The sequence below is a fragment of the Colius striatus genome, chromosome 5, assembly GCF_028858725.1.
Source record: "Colius striatus isolate bColStr4 chromosome 5, bColStr4.1.hap1, whole genome shotgun sequence".
NCBI classification, from domain to species: Eukaryota; Metazoa; Chordata; class Aves; order Coliiformes; family Coliidae; genus Colius; species Colius striatus.
The window spans coordinates 29,040,938-29,066,976 of NC_084763.1; the positions used below are offsets into that span (position 1 = coordinate 29,040,938).

At 36.8% G+C, this 26,039-nt stretch overlaps 1 protein-coding gene across 1 annotated transcript in view; it reads left to right on the forward strand.

Moving 5' to 3' along the window:
• Nucleotides 1–853: 853 nt before the first annotated feature.
• The window catches only part of DGKB (diacylglycerol kinase beta), a 324,193-nt gene continuing 299,007 nt past the window's right edge, over nucleotides 854–26,039 (forward strand). Inside the window, exon 1 of the mRNA XM_061996392.1 lies at nucleotides 854–923. Within this exon, the coding sequence (XP_061852376.1) occupies nucleotides 854–923 (70 nt within the window). The remainder of the gene's footprint in view (nucleotides 924–26,039) is intronic.

Here is a 26,039-nt window from a genome sequence, read left to right on the forward strand (position 1 = left end):
AAGGAGTGTTGTTGGTAATGCATTGCCTTCATAAGGTTTGTCCTACAGAGGCAGAAACTGCATAAAATTGGAATGAGATTGCACTCACAGCTTGATTTATTTTTTTTTCACTAAGCTGATTTGGAATAGTAGCAACAGTTATATTTCATTTTCAGTAGTGACTTCAGCAATGTTGTGACATTCTAGAAATCAAACCCCTACTTTTTTGTTAAAATAGGTAATATATAATTGTCATGTGAATTTCTCACAGAACTGCAGAATCCATTTCATTTTTGACATGGACAGTTGAAAGATTCAGAACATTCCGACAAGTCCATGCAGTCCATACTGTACAACGTAATCAAATACAAACTCAGTTATGTGAATCTGATTTTAAAATCATGGGGAACTAAGATTACTGATAAATAGTGTCTACTGTTGCAGTGGTGTTACTAAATCTGAAACATCCCCACACAAGATAGAATCATAAATAGTCTGTACTTTTTGATTAGTAATGCTGCACATAAGCATTCAGAATGATACAATTTTGGAAATAGAACTATTTATGGACAAATGGTGCATTGAAAGATTTTGAGCAAAACTGTGTATAAGGAAATGTTTATGGGTTACAGTTATCCCATAAGAAAACCTGGTATTTACACTTCTAATGTTTGCTCTTTTAACAGTGCTATAACTCACCACTGGACCAACGCATTGGGAACCGTTTTTAGCATCAAAAACTTCATCCACATAGAGCGATGCGATCCCTCCAGTCTCCAAGCTCTGTGAACTGAAGCTACAAATCTTTATGGATTACCACTTGGGTCAAAGGAAATGTTTTTCTGATATTTAACGAGGACTTTTAACTGCCACTATGACGAGCCAGGAGAAGTGGGTTAACCTTAGTCCTGGAGAGTTCTCTCAGCTTCAGAAATATACAGAATGTATGTAATTTCTAAAGTATTTTATTTTTATGGATAATTAAAAAATAATATTTTCAATGCAAAATATAATATGATTTGTACTTTTTGCTGCCAGGTAAGAGATTACATTTTGGTTTATGTTTTGGGTTTTTTTAACATAAGTATATATGTTCTTTGGAGGTAAAAAAAATAAGGTGGGGGTCTGTAACTTATCTTTCTAATGTTATGTTTTGAAAACTACAAAGAATGAAGGAGGAGTTGTCATGTGAAAGGGCAGGAAACAAGAAAGGTTAAGAAAGCTTGCTCATTTTTTTACAGGAGAGGAGAATTGTTCTGCATTTCATATGCCTACCCACGCAGAAAATCTCTTTAAAATGCATTTCCAGGGCTTGCATATTTGCTTGATGGTCAGAAAAAACCCTCAGAGATCAGTTTTCAAGTGGAATCCCCTCAACTGAAGCTGACCTTGGAATGAGATAGTGTTTTGCTTGTGACACCCTGAGCCACCACATTCCACTCAAGCAAGCACACATCATTTTTGTAGTCTGGTAGCCCTTCCTTGGTCCAGTATTGGAAGGAGTGGTAACCCAGACTGTTGTACTGCATAGCAGACAGGGCACATTTATAGGAGTGAGGGAGTTTTGTTTGCGTTTCAACCTCAAAAGACTCAGAACCCATATCCTCAGTCTTTCCACTAACGAGAAGGAAGCCTGTGTCACACCTGTGTTATAAAGGTAACTGTTACCGCCAGACTTTGCTGAAATCAGTCACATCTGCAATAATTACGGTTTGTGAGAATAGTAGAAAAATGAGTCTACCCAGGTTTAAAGAGACAAATTAAGTGCCTCTTCTTATCTTTAGTCTGTAATAGAACTCAAGAGGTACCTAGATGAGGTGCTTATCTGCATCAATTGACCTTAGTCATGTGAAGGAATTTTCAAACCATATTGAGATACAGACTGCACAGATAATAAGCTTAAAGTACTTCCACAGTTAAATTATATGTTCAGAATGGAAGCTGATTGGGTGTTGACATTATAAATTCAACTGTCTGGTGCTTAGAGGTCTGAATTTAACCTAAATCCCCTTTTTAGTCACTGAAGTGGGTATGTGGATCTTTCACTGTAGAAAACCTATTAAACTCCTCACAAGGACTCTAGTTCTCTGACAGGCGCATGTGCTTTCCACTTTCTGGTTGAAAGATACTTTACCCCAGTTCAGTGTAGTTCTAATTAATTAATCTTCTCTCAAGTTGATGAAATCTTGTCTGCTCTTGCAAGTACAGTTAAACAAGGTCTGCTTCCAGCTCTGTGTGCAAGTACTATCCTTGGTATCCCATTGATAAGTTCCTACCACATCTTGTTTACCTGTCATCTTCATCACATATTTATAGTATGAAGCTCAGCTCTATCCAAGTGTACTGTCTGATGAACACAAAACCTGAATGTAAAATTTCTTTCCTGAATATGTATCAGCTTTTCTCAACTTCTGTAAATGTAGCTGAACAGCAAAGAGGAATGAGTTTACCACTTGTTCTTAAAATCTAAATGACACTCAGAACTTAATAGTAAGTGAATATCTTCCAGTAAATTCATCTGAGGAATATCCGTACTTCATTTTACTGAACTCTTTTCAAGTTTAGTTCAGGATGACTTTATACGTCGAGTTTAAGACCTTTCTTCACCTGCTCACTGTACTTAAATAATTTGGGACTTCAAATGAATCTTTTTGAACAGTTTGGATATTACTTTGAAAAGAAGAAAATCTATTTCTAGTATTCAAAGAGCATATTACCTAATACTTGTTTCTTTGCGGTTAATATGCATATGTATGATGTTTAGAAGAATAATTATTTCCAAAGACAATTCCTCTTTGTTCTCTTTGCTCCTCTTTCATTTTGTAGAAAAATATTTTGCATTTTTATTTAGATCTCGTAACACTTAAAATTTTTCCTATTTTTAAAAGGCCTCAGAAGAATACATGAAAATAAAGATACTGAGATACTGTTGTACTTGTTATATATAGTAACAGTAACATCAATGCAACAAGAACTATGTAGCCCGTGCTAAATCCTGAAGATTCTTGGGAAATACATGCACTCAAGGGGAAAAAAAATCCTGAAGATTTTGTGATCAATACTGGCTGTGGTAAAGAAAGGTGGAAAGATGCAAATTTTTTTTTCTGCATAAAAATATCACTGCATAGGGTAGGACTTTTCAGGCAGAGACAGTTTCTTGTAAACTGTATAGTATCAGGTTTATGCATAGTTCTGTACTACTCCTAACAGTAGCATTTGTTGTAGGAGCATTGGAGAGAAACGATGTAAGTATCTTCATTGTGGTTACTGTCTGTATCTTAAGCATAATTAATTTGGATGGGTTTTTTGGTATCGTTTTATTAAATGAATTTTCTATCTCCTTTTTATTAAATGAAGTGTTATGGCTGTTGTAGTCCAAATTATATGTTAAGGGGAATTTAGAGAATCTTGCTTCAAAAGCAGGTGAGAAAATACTGAAGAGATTGGAAACAGTTAAAGAAAGACGATTTGATTCAGCTACGCTTTAAAAAAAACAAGGAGGACCTGCCCTTCCCCTAGTAGGTGGAGACAGGCAGAGGAAAAGGCCTCCCAGCTCTGGGCAGCATGTGCACTCTGGGGAAATAGCTTGGTTTTGTTTTGTCCTTTTGAGTTTGTCAACAAACTGTGCCCTGAGAAAAAAGCCTGAAAAAGACTTTTTGGCAGTGATTTTTTTTCTTTCCAAGGCTAGTGGGTGAGAACTTGGGCAGACTGTTGCAGCCTGAAGATAGAAATAGATGTTGAAGTGCTGCTGAAATGACTGTCTACATGAACAACATGCAGCTGCAGCATCTTTTGATGTAGCATCAATAGCTTATGCAAGAACTAGACAGTTTAAGAATTTTATAGGGGAACAGGAAGGAAAGACTTGGGAGAAACATCTCTGAAGAGAAACAGAAAGATCAGCAGAAGTTTTGGTCAAGAATTAAATTGCCAGAGACTCTTGAGTGTGTTTGATTCTGTGGCCCTCACAAATGGAAAAGGTTTTCTTTTACAATGAGTATAAATGATAACCTGTGGGGGGAACTTCATACATGTGGCAGCTGGTCAGTAGCAACTACAGCCCGGTATGCAATCCCTCAGAGGGTCCTAGGCTTCTAGTGCCACCTAGTATTGTGCCAATTCTAATAAGGGAGTGGGCCTCATCAGTGAATACAGATTGCTAAAACCAACTATTTTTGTGTGTCTGGAGAGTGAAAATTGCTGGTAATTACTGGGAACAGTTCTACCTGAAGTATTAGAATTTAGTTTATGGTATTTCTGCTGCTGATAGTAAAGATGGAATTCTCAAAGTTTTGTCTGAGCCTGTCAGACTGGCTGAAAGACAGGAGTCAGACAGTCTTACCTGTATGATAACCAGTGCACTTTGAGAACCTCATGGAGATGGATAATGGGTCTTGTGACAGATCCCCTGTTTACATAAAAGGCTTATTGTGAATGGAGTGGCCAGAAAAAGGGGTCAGTTGCTGATTTGTGGAATCTGAATTCCAATTCTCAGTGTGGCTGGGGACTAAAAATATGATTAAAATAAATTGGAGCCCTGCATGAGGATTTGGCACTTGCTTTAGTTTTTCTGAGAGAGAAACTATGATTATTAATACAACACTAATTTTTTTTCATAAGATCCGTGAATTTAAATCCCTGGTACAGGTTCCTGTGTTGGACCATTTGAGAGAAAATGGTATAGAAATATAATATCTGATAGATTGAGATTCTAGTCAGATTTAGTCTTTAAAAAAAATTGAACTCCATGCAAAGGAAGATCGATATATACAGTCTGCACAGGTGAACATATTAGATCCAACTTTGACTCATGTTAGATTGAAATCCAGAATACAAAAGATACAAAGCTGTGATTTTATTTTTCATTTAACCAATTATAGTTGGGACTTGGCCTCTGAAGATTGTTTCACAGATTAAGCTTTTGGGGGAGTAGATAAGTATTAGTGGATTTCTTTGTCTTATCAGGAATTCTATGCTAGATCTTGAAGAGAATGTAAGAAAGATATGATAAACTCTGCATTTTTTAAGGAAAAATGCTATTAAAAAAACAGTACAGTATGATCTAGATCTTTGAGGTGGTCTTTCTAATAAGATACTTAGTGTTCCTGCCATGATAAATGCCAGTCTATGACTAGCAGATGTTTTTTTTACCCAAACAGAAGCAAATCAGTTCTCCAGTTAACATGACTGTCCACAATGGTGAGTAAGGAGGAACGTTCTTGTGGCAGTCGGGTGGGGTACTTAGGTGCATGCAGAACTTGTTTCCTGCTTCTGTACTCATAATAAAGAAAAGCATTTAACCTGTTTTAAGATACAACAGGCCACTTAGTAAAAAGGACAATACAGAAGAGAGTGCTGACCTCCTTACTTTCACTAAAGGGTCTATCAATATAGCCAGGGGTTACTTTATTCTGTGATAAAGGCAAATGCACTTGAATCCTTTCAGTCTCTGTCAGACTACTATATATATTCTAATTTAAGACAATCTTTTAAGAATTAATGGCTTTCCTAGAACTTTATTTGAAGTATATGCAGTAATAGCACAAAGTAAAATCGCGTTGAATGACTTTTTATGCCAGCTGCAGGGAGACATTTTAAGAGAGGGGGGGAAAAAGTGAATTCATATTCATTTGTGATTATCAGATAGCAAAGTTGGGACATACTCGCGTATTTATTAGATTTCCTATTCCTCTGCAGATCAGAAGATGCCCCCAGAAATACCTGACTTGTTCAGGAGTCCTGATAAAGAGATTATAGATGTGAAAGTGCAAGATCACTGTTAACTGCTGTTGACTAGAGACTTCTAGCAGTAGGTCATACAACAGAAAGAGACTTAGTCCATGTAGTAAGAGCAGAGAAGGCAATAGGCCATTAGAGTAAACTTGTAATTCAAAATTTTTTAAGGTGTCAACAGATTGGTCCAGACTGGGATCAGATCAATGAAGCACCAGCTGTTTTTATCTTGAATTCCTGTCCTAAAGACCTACTTCTGGTTCTTGAATGACTGAGTGGCTGGGTTAAAAATACAATGGCTGAGAAACTTGCAACTTTTATTTAGTAGTAGCAAAAGTATTATGGAGGAAATGGTCTCAGTTATGCTAGTGCTAACATGCTTTATTTGTTCATTTTGGGAAAGTTAGCAAAAGTGTCAAAGTTTTTCACCTCTTTAGATATGTGGAAGAAATGTTACGGGAATTAGAGAAGGAAAACAAAATAGTGCAGCCTGTTATATAGTACCAAGTTGCATTGATCCCAGACTCTAGCAATAAAATGCCATTAAAAAGGCTGTTACCTCTCATTTGAGCACAGAGGGGCACTGTCCCATCATTAAGAGCACTGGTGGCCTCACTAGCAGATGGTACTTTATTTGCAACCATCTTGCATGTCTGCTTCATCCGGGAGAGTGGGAAAGAGAAAGTGATTGCAACACCCAGAGGAAACTGAAATGTTTACTCAGTCACTGAACAGTGAAACGCGATAGGTGAACACCATATCATTAAATACCATACAGGTATTTAATTTGTTGTGTTGATACTTTTTTTTTTTTTTTGCTGTTTGACCTTTTAAGAAAATACTGTTGTTTTCTAGATTATGCTACTAGGTTTCCAGTGCTTCCACAGGCCTAGTGGCTGTTTGGATGCCTGGGCAAGATCTAGCTCTAGCACTGCAAATAGTATTGGGGCTTGTGTTAACTCTTAAACATGCAGATAAATCCATAGTTTAGTGATGGACTTGGCAGTGTGAGGTTGGTGGTTGGACTCGATGATCTTTTCCATCTGTAGTGATTCTATGAAATAATAGTCAATCTCTCAAATGCTGCGCCTTTGTTGCAATAAAAGGGAATTGTGAATAAGTCTTGAAGGGAAATGTCAATGACTATGCATTTCCATTTTCAATGGTATTGTTACAAGAAGCAAATCAAAAGAGTTCCTCCAAAGTCCAAAATAGAAACCATGGTTCTCAAATTTCTGTGACTGTGGGATCCATGCTGTGCAGTGGCTGGCAGCAATACCTCATGTCTTAGAATCCTGAAAAGAAAGTGGTGTAACCTCACTGTGTTTTTTGCTTCTGTTGTCAAAAATGATTTCTGCCTGGGTTTGAAGCTGAGCAGATATATATGACCAGGCATTACTGCCAAATGTTGCAGCATCACCTGTTAGTGCTATTGAACATATATTGTAATTATGAAAAATCTGACATATGGTCATAAGATTATTGAAAGTGTATACGTCGTAAAATATATAAACATTGATTATGCCTTTGTTAGATTTCCTGTGTTTCTCTAACTTCGACATTTCTCTTGATTGTTTGGTTGTTTCTATGGACATTTGCATGTAAACAGTGAGAAGCTTTTATTTCTTAAGAGTTCATCTGTTCCTATTGCTTGTATCCTATTATAAAGATTTGGGGGATAATTCAATTGGTTGCTGTGGAAATGAGCCTGATGTCACAAAAACAGAGAATTACAGTTCACCAAGCCTTGAAAGAACAAAGGAAAGGGAGAACAGACTAATTGAGGAGCCATGTGACAGTGGCAGAATCTCAACTCCTATTAAAAGCATGTATTTTAAGTTCTTGTGTTTCTATAGAAGAGCTTGAAAGTGTAATTCAAATGGTGACAATCTATGACTCATCAGATAAAGTGAAAAAAAAAGATCTGAGTGAACAGATGATGCCTCTTTTCTTTTATGGCTTTTAAACTCTAAGAATCATGTTGGATCCCCTCAGTCCAACAAAGCTTCATGTGCCAGAAGAGGGAATGAGAAAACTGCTAATCCAGTCCATCCACTGAAAAAACATACTTTGCTATTAACATTACTATTTACACTGTTCTGCATTGATTTCCGGAGAAAAGAGAGCCAAAGGTACCTTCCTTGTTGCTTCTGAGAACAGGAGACAGTTTGCCCTTGATGTTTCAGATTTAAGCCTCTGTTTGAAAAAGAGTGGGCTTAGGGCTGCCTGATCGTGTCAGGCGGATTCTCTCCCTATCCCATTTGTCAGGGTTGAAGGACCCTGGATTGTGTTCTTCTCCGTTGTTTTCTGCCAATTAAAAGCAGCAACAATTTTAAATGTGCTTATAATTATGAATGTTTTAATTGTTTATTCAAAGCACTAAAAATATATTACTTTTCGTGTGGCTTTGGAAGAATTTTAGTGGGTGTTATGGAGTGTCACTGCATAGTTTTGTTGGCTGCATTGCAAAGTATAATGGCTTTTTGAGTACATTACTGGATTTTTTAGAATTTTCAGATATTTGGTTATCATATGTCTTTTTCTTAAAAATCAGTATGGAATATTGAGACAAGAACTTGTGATTAAATTCCAGTGTAATATTTTCTTGCATAGTTTCTGAAAGTATAAATTATTTCTTTTTTGACATTAAAGGGTACAAATAATTCACATAATTGAGACATTCAAATTAATTGTTGAAGTAATGATAGTTGGTGAGAATGAATTTGTTTTAAAGAATGTATTTCCCAGAAGTAACTGGCCTATTAATAAATGTTTTCAGTCATGAACGCATAACAAATAGCTTTTGATATCTTTGTTAACTGTTTGATGGTTGTTGTTTGTTTTTTTAGGTGCTGAGCAATTTCTACTTTTAATACATTATTGATGCTTGAAATTCACTACAGAGATGGTACAGAACCTAGAATCCTTACTCATATCGAAATAGATTATTTAATGACCCTGACAGTCATTACTGACACCACTGCTTTGGAGGAAAACATGGACCATGTACTTTATGAGACTCTATGTACTGTAGAGTTGGAAATTAATGAAATGGTGAAAATTTTAGCCAGTTATGACAGGAAGATGGGAAGATAGTCTATATACTGTATGTGTCTGAGTGGTTTATTGAACAGAGGCACTTCAGTACTGGACAGTTTCTAAGGCATTAGAAACTATGTATGTATGTGACGTAATACAACATTTTTCAAGTACGTCAGCAGCAGAAGGATGGTGAGAGGTAAAGTGAGCCCACTGCTAAACAGAGAGGGTGCCCTGGTGACCAAGGATGCAGAGAAGGCCAAAGTACTGAATGCCTTCTTTGCTTCAGTCTTTATGGCCAAGGCTGACCCTCAGGAAGTGCAGTGCGGCAAGGATAATAGGATGGCCAGGACAGCAGAGGACTTGCCCTGGGTGGAAGAGGTTAGAGACTTGTTGGCCAAGCTTAAGGCTCATAAGTCAATGGGTCCTGATGGGATGCATCCAAGAGTACTGAGGGAGCTGGCTGATGTGATTGCTAAGCCTCTCTCCATCATTTTTGAACAGTCATGCAGGACAGGTGAAGTGCCTCAGGACTGGAGAAAGGCCAATGTCACTCCAGTCATTAAAAAGGACAAGAAGGATGACCCAGGAAACTACAGGCCGGTCAGCCTCACCTCCATCCCTGGAAAAGTGATGGAACAACTCATCCTGAATGTTATCACTGAACATATGAAGGAAAAGATGGTTATCGGGGGAGTCAACATGGCTTCACCAAGGGGAAATCCTGTTTGACCATAACCTGATATCCTTCTATGAGTGCATAGCTAGCTGGCTAGATGAGAGCAGCAGATGTCATCTACCTTGACTTCAGCAAGGCTTTTCACACTCTCCCATAACATCGTTATTGCAAAGCTGAGGCAGTACGACTTGGATGAGTGGACAGTGAGGTGGATCGAGAGCTGGCTGAATGACAGAGCCCAGAGGGTGGTGATCAATGGCACAGAATCGAGTTGGAAGCCTGTGGCCAGTGGAGTTCCACAGGGATCGGTTCTGGGCCAGTCTTGTTCAACATCTTCATGAACGACCTGGATGAGGGGACAGAGTGTACCCTCAGCAAGAGCACTGATGACACCAAACTGGGAGGGCTGGCTGATTCCCCAGAAGGCTGTGCTGCCATTCAGTGGGATATCAACTCGCTTGGGAGTTGGGCAGAGAGGAACCTCATGAGGTTCAACGAGGACAGGTGCAGAGTCCTGCATCTGGGAAGGAACAACCTCATGCACTAGTATAGACTGAGGGTCAAACTGCTGGAGAGCAGCTCTGCAGAGTGAAACCTGAGAGTGCTGATTGATAATAAACTAAATATGAGCCAGCAACGTGCCTTTGTGGCCAAAAAGGCCAATGGCATTCTGGGACGCATCAAGAAGAGTGTGGCCAGCAGGTCAAGGGAGGCTCTTCTCCCCCTCTTCTCTGCCCTGGTGAGGCCTCATCTGGAGTCCTGTGCCCAGTTCTGGGCTCCTCAGCTTGAGAGAGACAAAGAACTTCTTGGGGGAGTCCAGCACAGGGCCTCCAAGACGATCAAGGGACTGGAGCATCTTTCATATGAGGAAAGGCTGCGGGAACTGGGGCTGTTTAGTTTAGGGAAGAGGAGACTGAGGGGAGTACTCATTAACATTTACAGGTATCTAAATGGTGGATGTCAGGGGACTGGGCCATCTTTTTTTTCTATAGTAGCTAGCGACAGGACAAGGAGTAATGGGATGAGGCTCGAACAGAAAAAGTTCCACTTAAGAAAAAACTCTTTCACTGTGAAGGTGATGGAGCCCTGGCACAGGCTGCCCACGGGGGTTGTGGAGTCTCCTTCCTTGGAGGTCTTCAAGACCCACCTGGACATGTTCCTATGCGACCTGATCTAGGTGAACCTGCTTTTACAGGGGATTGGACTAGATGATCTCTAAAGGTCCCTTCCAACCCCTACCATTCTATGATTCTATGATTGTACAAGGTTAAGAAATTATTGAAATGATACTACAGGTTATGAAAGCAGATTGAAGAAATGCAAACCAAGAGCGGGTGTTAAGTCCATCACTGCAGTGCTGAACTAAGGTTACATATAAATGGTAACTATACCACTTTAGCATTATGAATGTAGGAGTTTCAGAGTTCTTTTGATGTAAAAATCCTGAGGGGAAAAAGGTATAAAATAATTAGGCTGTGGGAAAAAAAAAAAAAAAAGACAAATGGCTTCAAATAAAGTTGGAGTTTACCAACTTTTGGTAGCCCAAAATTTATGGATCTATGTTATTTTTACAACTCAACTTTTGCCTCTTGTGCTATCATTGGACATAATTCAGAACTGCCTGTCTCCGTCCTCCTGACTCCTGCCTTTTACATATTTGTAAACATTAATGAGATTATCTCTCAGTCTCCTCCAAGCTAAAGAGCCCCAGCTCCCTCAGCCTTTCAGCAGAAGGAAGATGCTCCATTGCCTTAATCATCTTGGTGACCCTGTGCTGAACTCTCTCCAGCAGCTCCCTGTCCTTCTTGAACTGAGGGACTCAGAACTGGACACAATATTCCAGATGCCATCTCACAAGGGCAAAGTAGAGGGGGAGCAGAACCTCTCTTGACCTACTGCCCACAGCACTTCTAATACACCCCAGGATGCCACTGGCCTTCTTGGCCATGAGGGCACATTGCTGGCTCATGGTCATCCTGCTGACCACCAGAACCCTCAAGACCCTTTTCCCTGCACTAGTCTCTAAGAGTTCATCCCCTTGTATCTGGGGTTATTCTTTCCCAGATTCAAGAATCTACACTTGCCCTTGTTGAATTTCGTTATATTTCTCTCTGCCCAACTCTCCAGACTGTCCAGGTCTCATTGAATGGCAGCACAACCTTCTGGTATAGTTAAAGGAATGCTGACCCGTTTCATATTCATTTTATTTTATGTCTTGCTTCAGACACAATGAATTCTGATACATTGCTGGTCAAGTACAAGCTCATTATTTCATCTGTGATCTAATAAGTGATACCTCCAAAGAGAACCATGGTGTCCCCAAGCAGTGTATGATACTGTTCTATAATTTTAAATTATCAGTTGCAGTTTCAAATTGCAAACTCTCCAAGATAGACTGTAAGTTAAAAACTTTGTACCTCTGTGTACAGATTGGAGCTTAAAATTATCCAGCCTCATATTTTTAAAAATAACCAGAATGTTTAGTTTAAATTTCATGGGTTTTTTTTCCCCACTATTAATAACTTTCATAAGAACATGATTTTCTTTTTTTTCCTGCTCTTTTTTGATCTCCATTTTGTTATCAAGCCACACAACCTGCCTACTGTCTTTAGCTAACAACAGCCCCTCCACTGGCACTCCAAACCAAGCCAAAACTCCCCAAACAAATCACGTCGTTTCTGCTGCTTATCATTGTGTCCCTGAGAGGCATGCATCTGAAGTTTTCTAAAGGTTCCAAGCACAAGTATGTTGATCTTTATTCAGGATCTGTGTTGACATAAAAAGCAACACCAGATTTTGCATAATTATGCACAATGGGTTATAATCACATCTCCATTTAACTATTCTAGTGGAAACTAATAATTTAGTTTCTGTAATACAGAAAGTATTTGGCTTGAAACTGAGTCAGAGCTCACTGTCTGTTGTGTTGCTCCTAGTGTACAAAGCTGCATAAACTGCTCTAAATAACTTACATTAATGAATAAGGTACATATCACGTTGCTGCATTTTTGTTAATGTTAAATTTGCCAGTTGATGTGTACTGCAGCTTTTATCCTGAAATGTGGTATTTAAAGTAAGGCATGACCTAATTTTGTAGCATAGGAAAGCTCACCTGAATTGTGGTATATATAGAGAGTTGTTCTGACCCATGCAGGAAGAATTTCATCACGTCTTGTTTTTCCCCTTTGGGAGTCGTGTAGTAGCAAATAAAGATATGTAAGAGCTCTGTTCACATGGGTTTGCTGTTCATGTTGCCAGTGATAAAGAAGTTGTGTTCACTTGCTGATGGTGACTCTGTTAGGGTTTTTAATTGAGATTTAATCCTGTATATAACAGCAAATGAGTTTTTGTAAGCGATCCCCTTATTCAGGCTGCTAATATATCACTATGAACTTGCCTCTAATAACATATTTTTAGGTCAAGCGTGTTGCAGAACACATACCTATACTTCTATCTTTCGAAAACAGTGATAGGAAGAATAAACATACACCTCCAGTTCTCAAGTAGTTTTAGCTTACAGGAGTTGATATCTGCTTTCTTTTACAGATTGTAGAGCATCCCTGGAGATTTGATTTCTGCATTGTTTTACTAAATGCCTGTGTGTATCTACTCAGTCTATTCCATAAGTGCTGCCTAAATATCCTCTTCTGAGATGTGGATCCTACCTGATTTTCTTTCTCATTTTTCAAAAGAGATTAAAATGTGGGGTTTTTTTATTAATCAATCTTTAGTGTTAATAGTTATGCAGAATATCAGTCTTGATCTAATCTTTCATGGAACCACACTTCACCAGGAGAGATTCCCACTTGTACTGATGCTTGCTTTCAACTTAGGCTAAGTATTTAGTCTTTCATATAACTCTGAAAAGATATTTGCATACATATTATAGAGGCTGGTTTGGGTTTTTTTTCTACCCTACTGTACATACTTAATTGTGGATAAATGCCTTTTGGCTTATGCTGCATAAATTCAGTGATCCATGGGACATTTGAAAAGTGGGTACTTCCAGCCCTTGCCATGTGACCACTGGTAGGTAGTTTCGGAGTGTGCTATCAGAGCTGCGATTTTTCTGACTGCTTTTTTTAGTTGGTGTCATATTGTGTACAGATCGGGAACTGGGGCTGTTTAGTCTGGAGAAGAGGAGATTGAGGGATGATCTTATTAGCATTTATAAATATCTAAAGGGTGAGTGTCAGGAGGTTGGGGCATCCCTCTTTTCTGTAGTAGATAGTAACAGGACAAGGGGTAATGGGATGAAGCTGGAACACAAAAAGTTCGACTTAAATATGAGAAAAAACTATTTCACCGTGAGAGTGACAGAGCAGTGACACAGGCTGCCCAGGGGGGATGTGGAGTCTCCTTCCTTGGAGGTCTTCAAGACCCTCCTGGACATGTTTCTATGCGACCTGATCTAGGTGAACCTGCTTCTGCAGGAGGGTTGGACTAGATGATCTCTGAAGGTCCCTTCTACCCCTACCATTCTATGATTCTGTGATTCTATGATCTGGTAAAATAGCAGCAGCACTCATCTCCTGATTGTAGACACACATTGTGTGTCCAGATGCATTTTGAAATGTCATGCAGTTTTGCTGTTGAACAAGTAATTTGAAGCATTTAGGGGAATGTAGAATCTCCATTTTCAAGTCTGGAGACTGAAATAGTAGCTTAAAACTACCAAGCATTTTTAGTGTTCTGCTTTTGGACTTTTGAGGCTTTTTTTAAAAAGAAAAATTAATCTGAAATCTTCATGGCTCTTAAAAATTATTTTTTAAAAAACTATTAGTTTGTACAGGGTATGCATCACTGCTCTCTATTAAATTAATTCATTGTCAATATTTCTTCTGCAAGACCATCCCATTTCATTTTATCTTGCTTTCTCTAGTTTTAATCAGTCAGAACAGGATATTTTTTTTAAATAATATGAATCCTTTGCCTTTATAAAAGTGGTGCAGATCAAGTAAAATGATGGAAAGAATGAACAATGAAGTAGATAAGGTCTGATTTTCATTAGCTACTTATTTTGATTAAAAAATTGGAAGTATGTAGCCATCAGGAATAAAAGTTAAGTCATTGGGAGACAGGTGGGGGAAAAAAGAAGTAACAATTAAGAAAATTAGAGAAATTTTGGATAAAATAAAGACAGAGGAAAGAAAGCTTAATGGGAAGCAAGCTCATGTGCATGAAATGATCAAGGGTTTATGTGAGAGCTGGAGTAAACAGAAGCTACATAATCAGGAAGGCAAGGTGAGAATAAAAGACTATGCAGTATTCCTCTGGTGAAAGAATTTGTTCATTGTGTTCTCAGAAAAGTAAGAAGTAGTTCTATATACAAAAAAATTATGTGTTTTTCTGTATTCAAACTATCTACTGAATTGCTTTCAAGCTTTTAAAAAAATTGAGTTATAGCTGTTCTTTTAAAAATTGGACAGAAGTCAATTCTTGATCTTTGTAAAGTGCTCAGTGCCTTCACAGGACTCCCAGCAGGTTGAACGAGAAGCCTTCATTCTGATTTTCTGGGTTTTTTTTGTGCTTACAATTATCTCCACATGATGCATATTGTTGTATTTGTAATTAAAGTTTCCAGGGAATTACTTGAATTCTGATAGCAGTAAAATGGTGTATTTTCTGTATTCAATGTGAGTCCAGCACTGGCAGCCATGATGCTTTGTTGAGTTTGAAAGCTCCAGCTGCTGCAGGCTATCCTTCTCCTTATCCACACCCTCAACAGCAGTTAACAGCTATTCCCTCACCCCCTTCATATGGGTGTCCCTGTTTCCACCCCTTCTCTGCTGGGATTCATGTCCTCTCTCTTCATCTCAGCGTCATTCTCTTGCAGCTGTCCAGTTACCATACAAACGGCTCTCCACTTCTGCTTAAGGTCATCCTTACAGCCTTGTCTGGCAAGAGAGTGAATGTTCATGGGTGAAACTGAGACCTTGCATGGAGCCAGAAGGTGGCGGGGGAGGGGGTGGGTACCTGTGTACTGGATGCTGACTTCGATCTTCCTACAAGAAGAAAAGGCTGTCACGTTTCAGAATTTCCTGGAGGAGCATTGTTCATGTGCTGTACTTTGCAGTGCAGTGTAAAGATTCCTAAGCTAGAAATGAGCAGAAAACTGGTGCAGCAGCACAGCTGGAGCCTATTTTCAGTTTATTTCAAGAGCATTAGTATTCCTCCAGTGCCTGGTTCAAGCTAATCAGGATATCTTTACATAATAGTGCCATTTGTGGGCACACAGAACAACGAATTCTTTTGAAACAAAATGTTGTGGTGTTCCTTTTTGAAACATTTGAATACTTGCAGAATAAAATATTTCAATATTTTACTTGGAAGAAAAAAATGAAATGTAATCTGATTGTCAAAAAATGAATATGTTATCTACTGAAAAAATTGATTTTATTTTTTGACAAAGGAAATTCCTACTAAAAGTTTTATCAACTTGCATTGATGGGACAAAAGCAAATAGTTTTCAGTCTTATTTAAGCGTAATATGTAAATTTAAGTGAAGCCGTTTAAGAGAGGTTTCTCTGTGGCCTTAGGATTTTCATTTTAGTGTTGTGATATCTGAAGGCAGCTTCAAAAATTTCAGCGTTTGTTATGTAAAATAAGCTATTGTCCTGTCTAGCCATTTTCTTTATATTTGTATCCATATCTTATCTTGGGAGTTGTTTTGTTTTTTCAAATTTAGAGTTGAAGACACAAATTTAGAGTTAGAAGACAGAGAAAATGGGGGTAAATTATAGACTATTTTCATGTGATTTATATGAATATGTTCTCTGGCGTGGGGTCTGTGAGTGACACTAAGCTTGAGATATTCTGACAAGGGTCTGGCATATTTCTTAGTGGTGCATAAGATTGTGCGTCATTGCTTTCAGGAGACTGAGTCTTTATTATATGACTTATCTTGAAGGCCATGATCTCATACATAGTGAAAGCTAGTAAGTCGTTTAGTCTCTGTCATCTTTTTTAATGCATAGTCTGGAATAAGCTTTATTTGACTGAGTTACGCAATGTTACAAAAGCATTAGAACAAAACCAAGTCATTGCTCTGTGAGAAACTTGAAAATAAATGTGGCTATCTCAGACCCCATCCAAGCTTAAAAATATACCTTTTAAGAGAATTTACCTTGTTGGAGAATGAAAAAGGGCATATAGGACTGAGGGTGCAGGAGGAATGGAACAGCCCAGCTTGAGTCATCCTAAATACCAAGTAAAACTGATACACATTTATTGTTTATAGCATTTCTTATTGAAGCATATTAGTTGCTAAATAGCATTCAGTAAATTTGACTTTACAGTTGTTTCATATTTGTCTATATAGTGGTATTTAAAACATACGATAGGCTCTAATAAAGCATGATGACATTGCTTAAGGAAAACCATACTCCTCAGCTTATAGACATTAGATTTTATCTTTCCTTGAAATGAATTTTCTTAATCTTTTAATGTGATATTATCTACTGTATATTGCATGTCCTGGAGCCTAATTGCAGTGTCTATTTTCTCAAGAACAGATTCCTTGAGTTAAAATGTTCTAGCATTTTTGCAATGGAAATATTAAAATATTTTGCTTTTTCTAATTCTAGAACACAATAGAACACAGGAAAGGAAGAGCCCAGCTTGAAAAGCAAGGGAAAAGTCTAAAATGTTTTTTTTACCATCCTTTGAAAAATCTCTGAATTCTGACTTTGGTTTTGTTTTCTTTACATTCTCTTATGTCTTGCACTGAATTAGCCAACTTTCCTTTTCCTGTTGTTTTTTTCCTGAACCAAGGCAATCTATGCCTAATAAGTCTGTTTCCCACAAACAGTTGAGTCAGAAAGTTCACAGATGGTTTTGCTCTTCCATTTACTTGGAATGTGACTTTACTGGAATTGGAATATAACTCTCTGTCAGTTAGTCTGTTCCTGAGGTTTTTAAGTTAATTTCTTTCCAGTCACTCTTGCCTTTTTCTCTTTGCTTAAATCAAACTATTTTATTAATGTCTTACTACATTTAAATACTTTTAAATGATCAGACTTACGACACATTGGGAGTGTTCAGCTGCAAGTTAATGGTGAATAAAAAAATTTGGAAAAAAGTTCAACCTGCAACTATATTTTCTTTTTGAATACTCCAATATTAACTTGTAATTAATTGTTTTTCCTCACATAAGAAACATTTTATGGAATATCTTTATTCTGAAAAGGAAGTCATCCTTTTAGATCATCAGAAAATTCAGGTCTCTGGGAACTTGGACCATTTTAAGATTTTATTTTTAGATCCTTTAAGATCTTTTTAAGTGTTACAGCATTTCTGGGAGTTTTTGACTATAAGATACATTAGTTACAACTTGAAGAAAAAAAGTATGAAGGAGCAAAAGAAGAGAAAGGTGACAGAAGGGAAGAAGATCAGAATTAACTTTTTCCTCTTCTGTTTTGTCTTGTGGGGTTTTTTTCTTTCTTTCTTTTTTTTTTTTTTTTTAAATCTCATTCGCTTCTTCCCGTCTTTCTTTCTCCCCATCTTTTATTTGGCTTCTCTTGTTACTTCTGTGCTTCTTTGGAGCTTAACTCTTCATCCTTCTTTCCTTCTCATGTTTTTTCTCTTGTTTTTGCTGTCAGATCATCTTTACTGAAATTGTCTTGATCTTATATGCTCTGGAGAGTATAATTTTAACCTTCCTGACTGAAAAATATAAAATCAAATAAATAAACCTGTTCTATATCAGCATACTGAGGTAAAAAATAATGGATTAGGAAGGGATATAAATTTGTATTCTGAGACCTGGGAGTGTTGTTAGTTCATAACTGTTATGTTGCCTTTTGACCCTGGCAACATTAAGTTGAGGAATGCCAGTTACTGAAGTTTTCGTGCTAGATTTGTTAATGTAATGTTGTTACAATACCTATATTTTAGGGCTATATGTTCATAAAACATTTGAAGAAACTTCTGTTAAGTTTATGTTAAGCTTACAGTAGAGACACTTATCTTCTTCTTCTAACCTAAACTCAATGTATGTTTAAGGGCACATCTTTGTAGTTTGAAGCACAGATGGCAGAAAAGATTTTTTTAGTAAAGTGATTTATGTCCTTCATTACTTTTTTTTGTCTAGGCTGTTAATATAATGGATTGGGAAGGTAAATGTTTCCTGCTCCAAGGTCATTGATCGTTGGCAGGATTTGTGGCAGGGCTGATCTAAGGAAAGACCTAACCAAAGATAGGGAACTGATTTGTGATTTGGAAACAGATTTTAATGAAGAAAATCCTGGTGAACTTGCTAGAAGATGTTCTGATCATAATCATGATAATTAAGTGAGAAAATTACTTTAGAAAAAAAATTATTTAGTCAGTATTGCACTTATTGTAACTGTCCATAGTATCGTTGTGAACAAAATTCTTCAGTTAATATTATATAATATATAATATAATTCAGTTAATATAATATTTAAGATATTATTCTGAAAAACTCAGAGGTGGAAAAAGACTTGATTTGCCTTATGCTGTTATTTGAACTGTAAAGGAATGACATTTTACTAACTTTAATGAAGGGTTTTTTTGAGAAATGGAAAGGGTAATGAAAAAAGATCTTGGTACTGGTGTGTTGGATATGGCTCTAGTAAAGTCTGTAAGGTAACTGGTTCAATGTTGTTTATAGCAACCGTAAATGGAGTCTGAATCTAATGTGCCATATTCTTGAAAGACAGACACTGCCATGTTTTATTTTAAAGATTCCCATCCTACTAGGCCATGGCAAAAGTCATGAGAACTTACATTCTTCATTATAGCAACTTCCATACATATCTCCATATTTTCAGTGAGTTTTTATAGATGTGAGCATGTTATGTAATAGTATTCAAAAAAAGACAGCAGAAATACCTTAAATATTTTTTATAATTATTAAATTTGCTTGACTTGTGTGAGGGATCTTATTTGGCATAATTCTTAGTTATGTATGTATTCAGAATTCACAGGACTTTGTTTTACCCTTCTCTCATTTAAGTATAAGCTGCATTTTCCCCAGTTTATTTCATGGAGTTTTTGGTTTGCTGTGGGGTAGATTTATTTCATGACATTGTCACGTATGTCTTTTCTGTTCACTGAGTGGCTAAACTTTGTTTAGTAAGAGTCACTTGGCTTCTATGCTTTTCACTTGATGGCTTTGTAATTGCATCTTTTTTCATTTGTTCTACTATATTTATTCAACAGTCTATCATTAGAGTTTTAAGGGAAAAATCAATCTAGAGTTATGGTACTTCTCATTGCTTTCTCAGGACCACTCCCTTTGACTAAAAGTCTGTCTTACTGAAAGCAATCTATTTTGCATTTCCCTAAAGAAAAACGTGGTGATTCTTTCAAAAACAGGGAGAAAAATTTTGAGAGATACCTGTGTACTACTATATTCATCACCCAAAAACTATTAATTGGTGGTAGCACAAAAGAGCAAACATCTATTGTGAGGAATAAGACCGGAGAAAAATGAAATAGTGGGAAAATATAAATTAAAAAGAGATTGATGGGGAAAAAAACACAGAAAACTGATTACAGGATAATGTTAGGATTAAAGGGGTACGGAGTTCCAGAAAGCTACTTGTTTTTATAAGATCTCAAAAAAGAGTTTAATTTTTTTATAGACCTGTGTTTAAGTGCATAGGTATGTAAGAAAATACTATATATTCATATATCCTAGTCAATAATTTTTGAAGCCATAATTACAATTTAGATTAAATGCGTAATGAGTACAAAGTATATATCTTAAAAATTATACATTATTTAAAATACAAATAATATTTTTAATAGAAATAAGCAGACTGCTGTATTTTCTGAAAATATAGGTTTCAAATCCTCTACAAGTATTCTGACACTTATAAAGCCATTTCTTTGTTTTCATTTGAAGTCAGAACTAATGCTCTTTAAATTTCAAAGCAAAATGATTTGTTTCTTTACTGTTAAAGTTAGTGCTTAGAGTTAGTGTTTGAGGATGAAATACATTGTCAATAGCATTACTTCCTTAATTTGATTGAGAATGATTTCATGATCATTCTAAATGGAAAGGTTATGAGCTGGCAGCCTGTGTCAGATATTGCGATCAGCTATAAATAAGCAGGAAATGAGAAAGGGGACAGAAGGAACTGCAAAGGTACTTGATAAAGATTTGTATTAGTTTTCAGGCTCAAGCAGAGTGATGGGATCTGAAGAGATGTCTCTTCCTTCCCAATCTCAGAGCAAGCTATTTTTGAAGTATAACATGTAAACTATATACACAAATACCACATTTTGAAGCCCAGTATTAGAATGATTTGCAATATAGCATGAGTTTCTCACCTCATGAATTTAGGATAAGGGTATGCTAACTCCAGACCCTGAGAGTACAGCCAGGCCTGACTGTCTCTGCCTGGACTCCCCTCGGTGTCCCAGAGTCTGTGGCCCAGGGCTAGGTGCAGCACAGCAGCAGGGCTGGTCTTCAGCTCCCAAGAGTCCTTGATAGCCTTGGCCCTGTGCATTGCTGTGGAGGTGCTGGGATGCCTGTGCCTGGGACTGCCCCCAGGGCTGCCCTGGGGCTGTGATGCTGTGACAGGCCCTGTCTGCCAGGCCCATTCCCAGCAAGCTACAGGGTTCCTCCCAGCTCCAGGGAACCCCCAGCCTTTGCAACCTTGCTCTCAGACATGCACTCAGAGTATCTTTCAAACTCTTTCTGCCTTAATTTTCTGAAATCAGAAGAAAAAGGAGTACAATAGAAGCTGAGCAAGTAGTCATTTTTAAATGTAAAATACAATTAGTTTTTTTTAATCTCAAAATATTTTTAAGTATACACAGGCATTACCAGCAGTTCTGGAGCATGTTTTTGTCTTCTATTTATTTCTTCATTCCACAACTTACTAGCAGGCAAAAAATAAATCTGCCTCTATTCCTCCCCAAATCCCTGTTGTTTGCTGTATACTTTCATTTGAACATCTGCCAGACATTTTTTATTAATGTGGACTAAAGATGTGCTGGCACAGGCAGGCAGTACTGCTTTTTTTTTTTTTCCCCCCATAAAGAAGTCCTTGATTGTATGTATAGTATCATTTAGTATATAGCAATAGGTAAAGTGGATCCATTTTCCTCCTTGTGATGCAAGGCCTCAGCAGGGAGGATGAGTGGAAGGAGGAAGTTTTTCTGTGCAATAGGAGCTGCTGTTCTCACTTCTCTTGCATGCCTCTTGTTCCGCCTCCTCCATTTCTCGTTATAGAAGTCACTTGCCACTGTTTTTATTTGGGCATCTTCATGGAGTTCTGCTTGCATTTCTAAGAAGCTTTTTCCTAATTGTTTGTTATGGAATTCAATGGGAATATGATTTGAGAGAGGATGCAGTCACTCAAATTTTCCAGTTTAAGGAGTGTTACTCAAACTATTTGTGGCAACTAGTGAGGGAAGTTCTGCTTCAGACTGCTGGACAATGATTGCTATCCCAGCCTAGCCACTCAATTCAAGACAGGAATAGGATTTGATTCTTAATTACAAGAAAAGCAAAATTATTTATCTCACTTAAGGCTTTAAATTTTTTTTTTGGTGTGAAATTGTCATCAAAAGATCTCTTAAGCCACAAATCAAAACTGAGGCATAGCCTTTATTAATAGAGCTTTGTCACATAGCTGCAGATTTATGTATGGGAAGCTTCTACTGGTTCTGCCTTCTGGTTCAATGTCAGTCGTCAGGCATCATTTAGCAATGCAGACATACTGCAAGACTGAATCATTCTAGGTAAATTCTAGCATATTTTTGCTAGAATAACCTTTCTTTGTTGGAAGATGAATAGTTTTTTTACCTTGGTGATGTATACAGATTCATTGGCAGACTTGGCCGTTTTAACATACTGGTATTTCTAGGCCATTAAAGCTTTAGATTAAGCATAGCTGTAGCTTGAGCAAAAACATTATCTAAATAAAATAAACTGTGCAAAAGGGAAAAAAAACCCTACACGTGTATTTGTATGGTTGCATCCACAAACTAAAAGGTCATGGAATAATAAGAACTTGTACAAAAATTGTGATGTCAACTGAGTTCTGGGTTTTTCCAGATGCTTTTCACTGACTTAGCTATCCAGCAGGACTTTTGAGCTATGCTTTGTTGCCATGCAGAAAACTGTGTATTGAAAGTTGTACCTTTTATTTTTCCCAAGCAAAATAAGATGTATGGAAAAATCTTTCTAAGGGTTCTATATATACATTCTGAACCTGACTGTGGTAGGACTCTGGATGCCTGTGATGTTTTTCATTTTGTATAAAATTTACAGAAGGGAAATAGATGTAGAAAGTGGTTATTACTGTACTTTTTATTGTTATTACTCTTCATTGGAGGTGTAAAAGTTACAGTCCAATAATTATGTAGGTTATGAATTTCTGTTGAGATTGAACAATGTATCTGGATTTGTAAGAGAATTACTTGTAATAGAGTAATTTTCTAGTGCTTATTTCACTTTAAATTGTAAATTTTTTTTTGTATATAGCGTGTGATTTATGCTGAGCTTTGTATAAGTTGTCTTATAAGTGTCTTTTTCTAATAAAAAGTGATTTTCAAGAATTTTTCTGGAGTGATCTGGGCAAACTTTCCTTTTTTTTTGTTTTCTGGTTGTGGGGAGAGATGGTAAACCAAATTCTAGTCTCAAATCAGTGCTCTATCTTCCTTATCTAAAGTTGAGTCATTTTTAAAAATGAGTCATAATTTTTAATGTGGGCTAAATCTTAAACAGCTTTTAACTTGGTATGTAAATTTGTCTTTAGTTATAAAAAGTATCTTAAGACTGAAAGGCAATTAAGGAAAAATCAGACACTTTGTCACTTCTACTGTTACATATGCAGGTTTCATATTTCTAGTGTCATAATTTTGTTTTACCTTTATTCTGACATAAGCCAACACTTATTCGAAGTCTCATCTATATGTCTATCTTTGGAGTCTTTATTTAAAAATTTCTGCAGCACTGTGGAATCCAACTGCTTTTCTCCCCTGTACTAGTCATAGCCTATACTGTTTGTTCTGCCCCAAACTCACTGGAGCATGAGGTGGGAAACCACATCTTGCCTCATCCAAGGAAAGCTCTGATTTCTGGGCCATGATTTCCCCTTTTTACCTTCTGTCCCATTGGCTAAATGAACACTGCTGTGTTCTATCCACATTACAACAGAAAACAGGTTGAATAAAAGTTGAAATTCATTCAGGGAGAGGAGAGAATCGCCGATCTTCTGTATTTTAAGTGAATGCCCAAAGCAATGGGCTAGCAGGTAATAAACATAATAAAATTGTGAAAACAAAAGAAGAGCTATTTCATTTAGCAAATTCATATCTAAAGCTATGTGACATTTGTACTGTGCCTGCCATAGATTTGGAGACAAGATGTGATTTAAGAACTGCAGTGACAGGCTATGAGCTGTATCTGCAGATATTTAGAAACTGACTCTCTTGAGGAGACTGTGGAATAGAGAGACTTAGACAGAGGAGGAATTCATCCTTGATTTAAAAAGCCAGTAAGAGAAATCCAATGGAGTTTAAGACCATATTTGTATTTTAACATGACTGATGCTTATGAATTCTTTGAGACTGATCATGAAGTGGCAAGTTGCTAAGTTACACAGAACATTTGTAGTTGTAGGTAACATTGGAATAGAGGTTCTGTTTTGATGCTTGTATTATAGCACCATTTTCCAGTGAGTATGTAAATTATTTGGACCAAGCTAAAAAAACCTGTAATTGCACTTATAGCATTATTATTTCCTAGTTAGACAACTTTGCAAAAAAAAGTTAAGGAAGCTTCCTAGTTAGTTCTGTGTATATTTTCTGGAAGTTTTTGTCTTTTTTTGATGGAAAGCATGCTCTGATTCTTTTTTTTTTTTAAGTAGAATTGTGAACATTTTATTGGAGTTCCTTATTTTTGTTGTCATAGGGCTTTCCAAGACAATACTTGTATGTTTTCTATTTCTTTTTTTTAATGTGATACCCAAATAACAGTGAAACTTGAAAATTATCCTATTTTTCATATTTATTTAGTCCAACTAATTTAAAATGGAACGTGCCCCTAAATGAGTTTGCCTATTGCAGGCTGAAGAGGGAGGATTTATTGTTCTGAGGAATGTCAGCACTTCTGAGGAATAGAAATGCAGAAAATTGTCAGTTAGGATTTGGCATAAAATCTCATTGTGTTATTTTGAGCATTTTAAGAGATCTCTATTGATGTTAGTTTGGATACTGTCTTATGAACTGAAAAAGTGATAGAATAAGTGTGAACAAAAGATCGTAAAAAATGATTCTGCCTTACCTGTGAAATTTTATGTTATGGAACTCATAATAAATACAACTTCTGTACAGAATATGGAAATCTCTTGGAGAGTTTTACTGGGACAATCAAAACTTAATTTCCATCCACAGACCATTTTTTTTATGACAGTTCTTTCAAACATAGAATTAACTGTACTTCTTGGGATGTTACTGTTTCTACCTCATGCGTGAGCTGGTGAATACTTATGTTGTTGCTGGAATAGAAAATATTTTCTGTCTTAATGATTCTTGACTAAGAAGAGTAGGAACAAAATTAAAACCAAAGATTTAATTTAGTCTTAATAAGTAACATAAAAGTATTTTTTGGTTTAATTTCAGTTGCTTAGTCATAATACTTGTTTAAAGATGACTAGAATATATCTGGTGGAATATGAAATGGAAGAAGCATGGTCATTAGTGGGAGAAAACCTCAAGACTCTCTTTGAAAACTGCTAGAAATTGGGCCATTTTTATCTTATTTTTTATTTGTTTCGGATAATAAAAGTTGTTTGAGGAGACTTTGCTGTCTTTCTATTTGATATGTGTTTAACCTCTTTCTTCCAAAGTTCGGAAAAATCCTTTTTAGTGTGAGATTCAGTCACCTCTGTCATACATCTGTCCGTCTCACACTACCGCTTTCATAGTTACTGATATCGTAGGATAATACAAAGGTTAAGTATAGGATTGTTGTACACAACTGTGTATATGGCTACTGGAAAACATTGAAATAGTAGAGACCAGATAAGAAAGGAATTTTTGATGGTCATCAATTTGTGTACTTGTCCTAACCAGTAAAATCTAACCCATCAGCTTCTGATCACAGTTATTAATAAAATTATTTTGTAATTTTTTTGCCTTTTTTTGGTATGAAGTTGTAATTAGTTCCTATATTTCCTGTAGTTATTTCAAATGGCACAGCAGTAAGAATATAGATTACTTTATCAAGTTAATATTTGCTGTGACTGCCCATGAGACCAGCTAAACTCTGTCACTTAGTGTCGCTTGACAGTAACATTGAAATACATCCAGGTAGTGAAAATAAACATTGAGATGAGCCATTCTTATTACATTCTGAACTGAGTATGGGTTTGAGGGGGAAATACCTCCTCCAGGAGCTTTTAAAACTAAATTTTACTGATGCGTTCTGTTTATATCTGTCATGAACTATTACAAGGCTATTTTTCAAATCCTTTGCTGCTACATTTTTTCCCTTCAGGTCACATAAGTTACTAAATGGCACTTTTTAGAGTCAGGTTTAAGGTGCTGAACTTTAACTTTTTAAAGAAATACTGTAATGCTATATTTTGTAGACATAATTAAAAAATCTGTAAGGGTAAGTCTT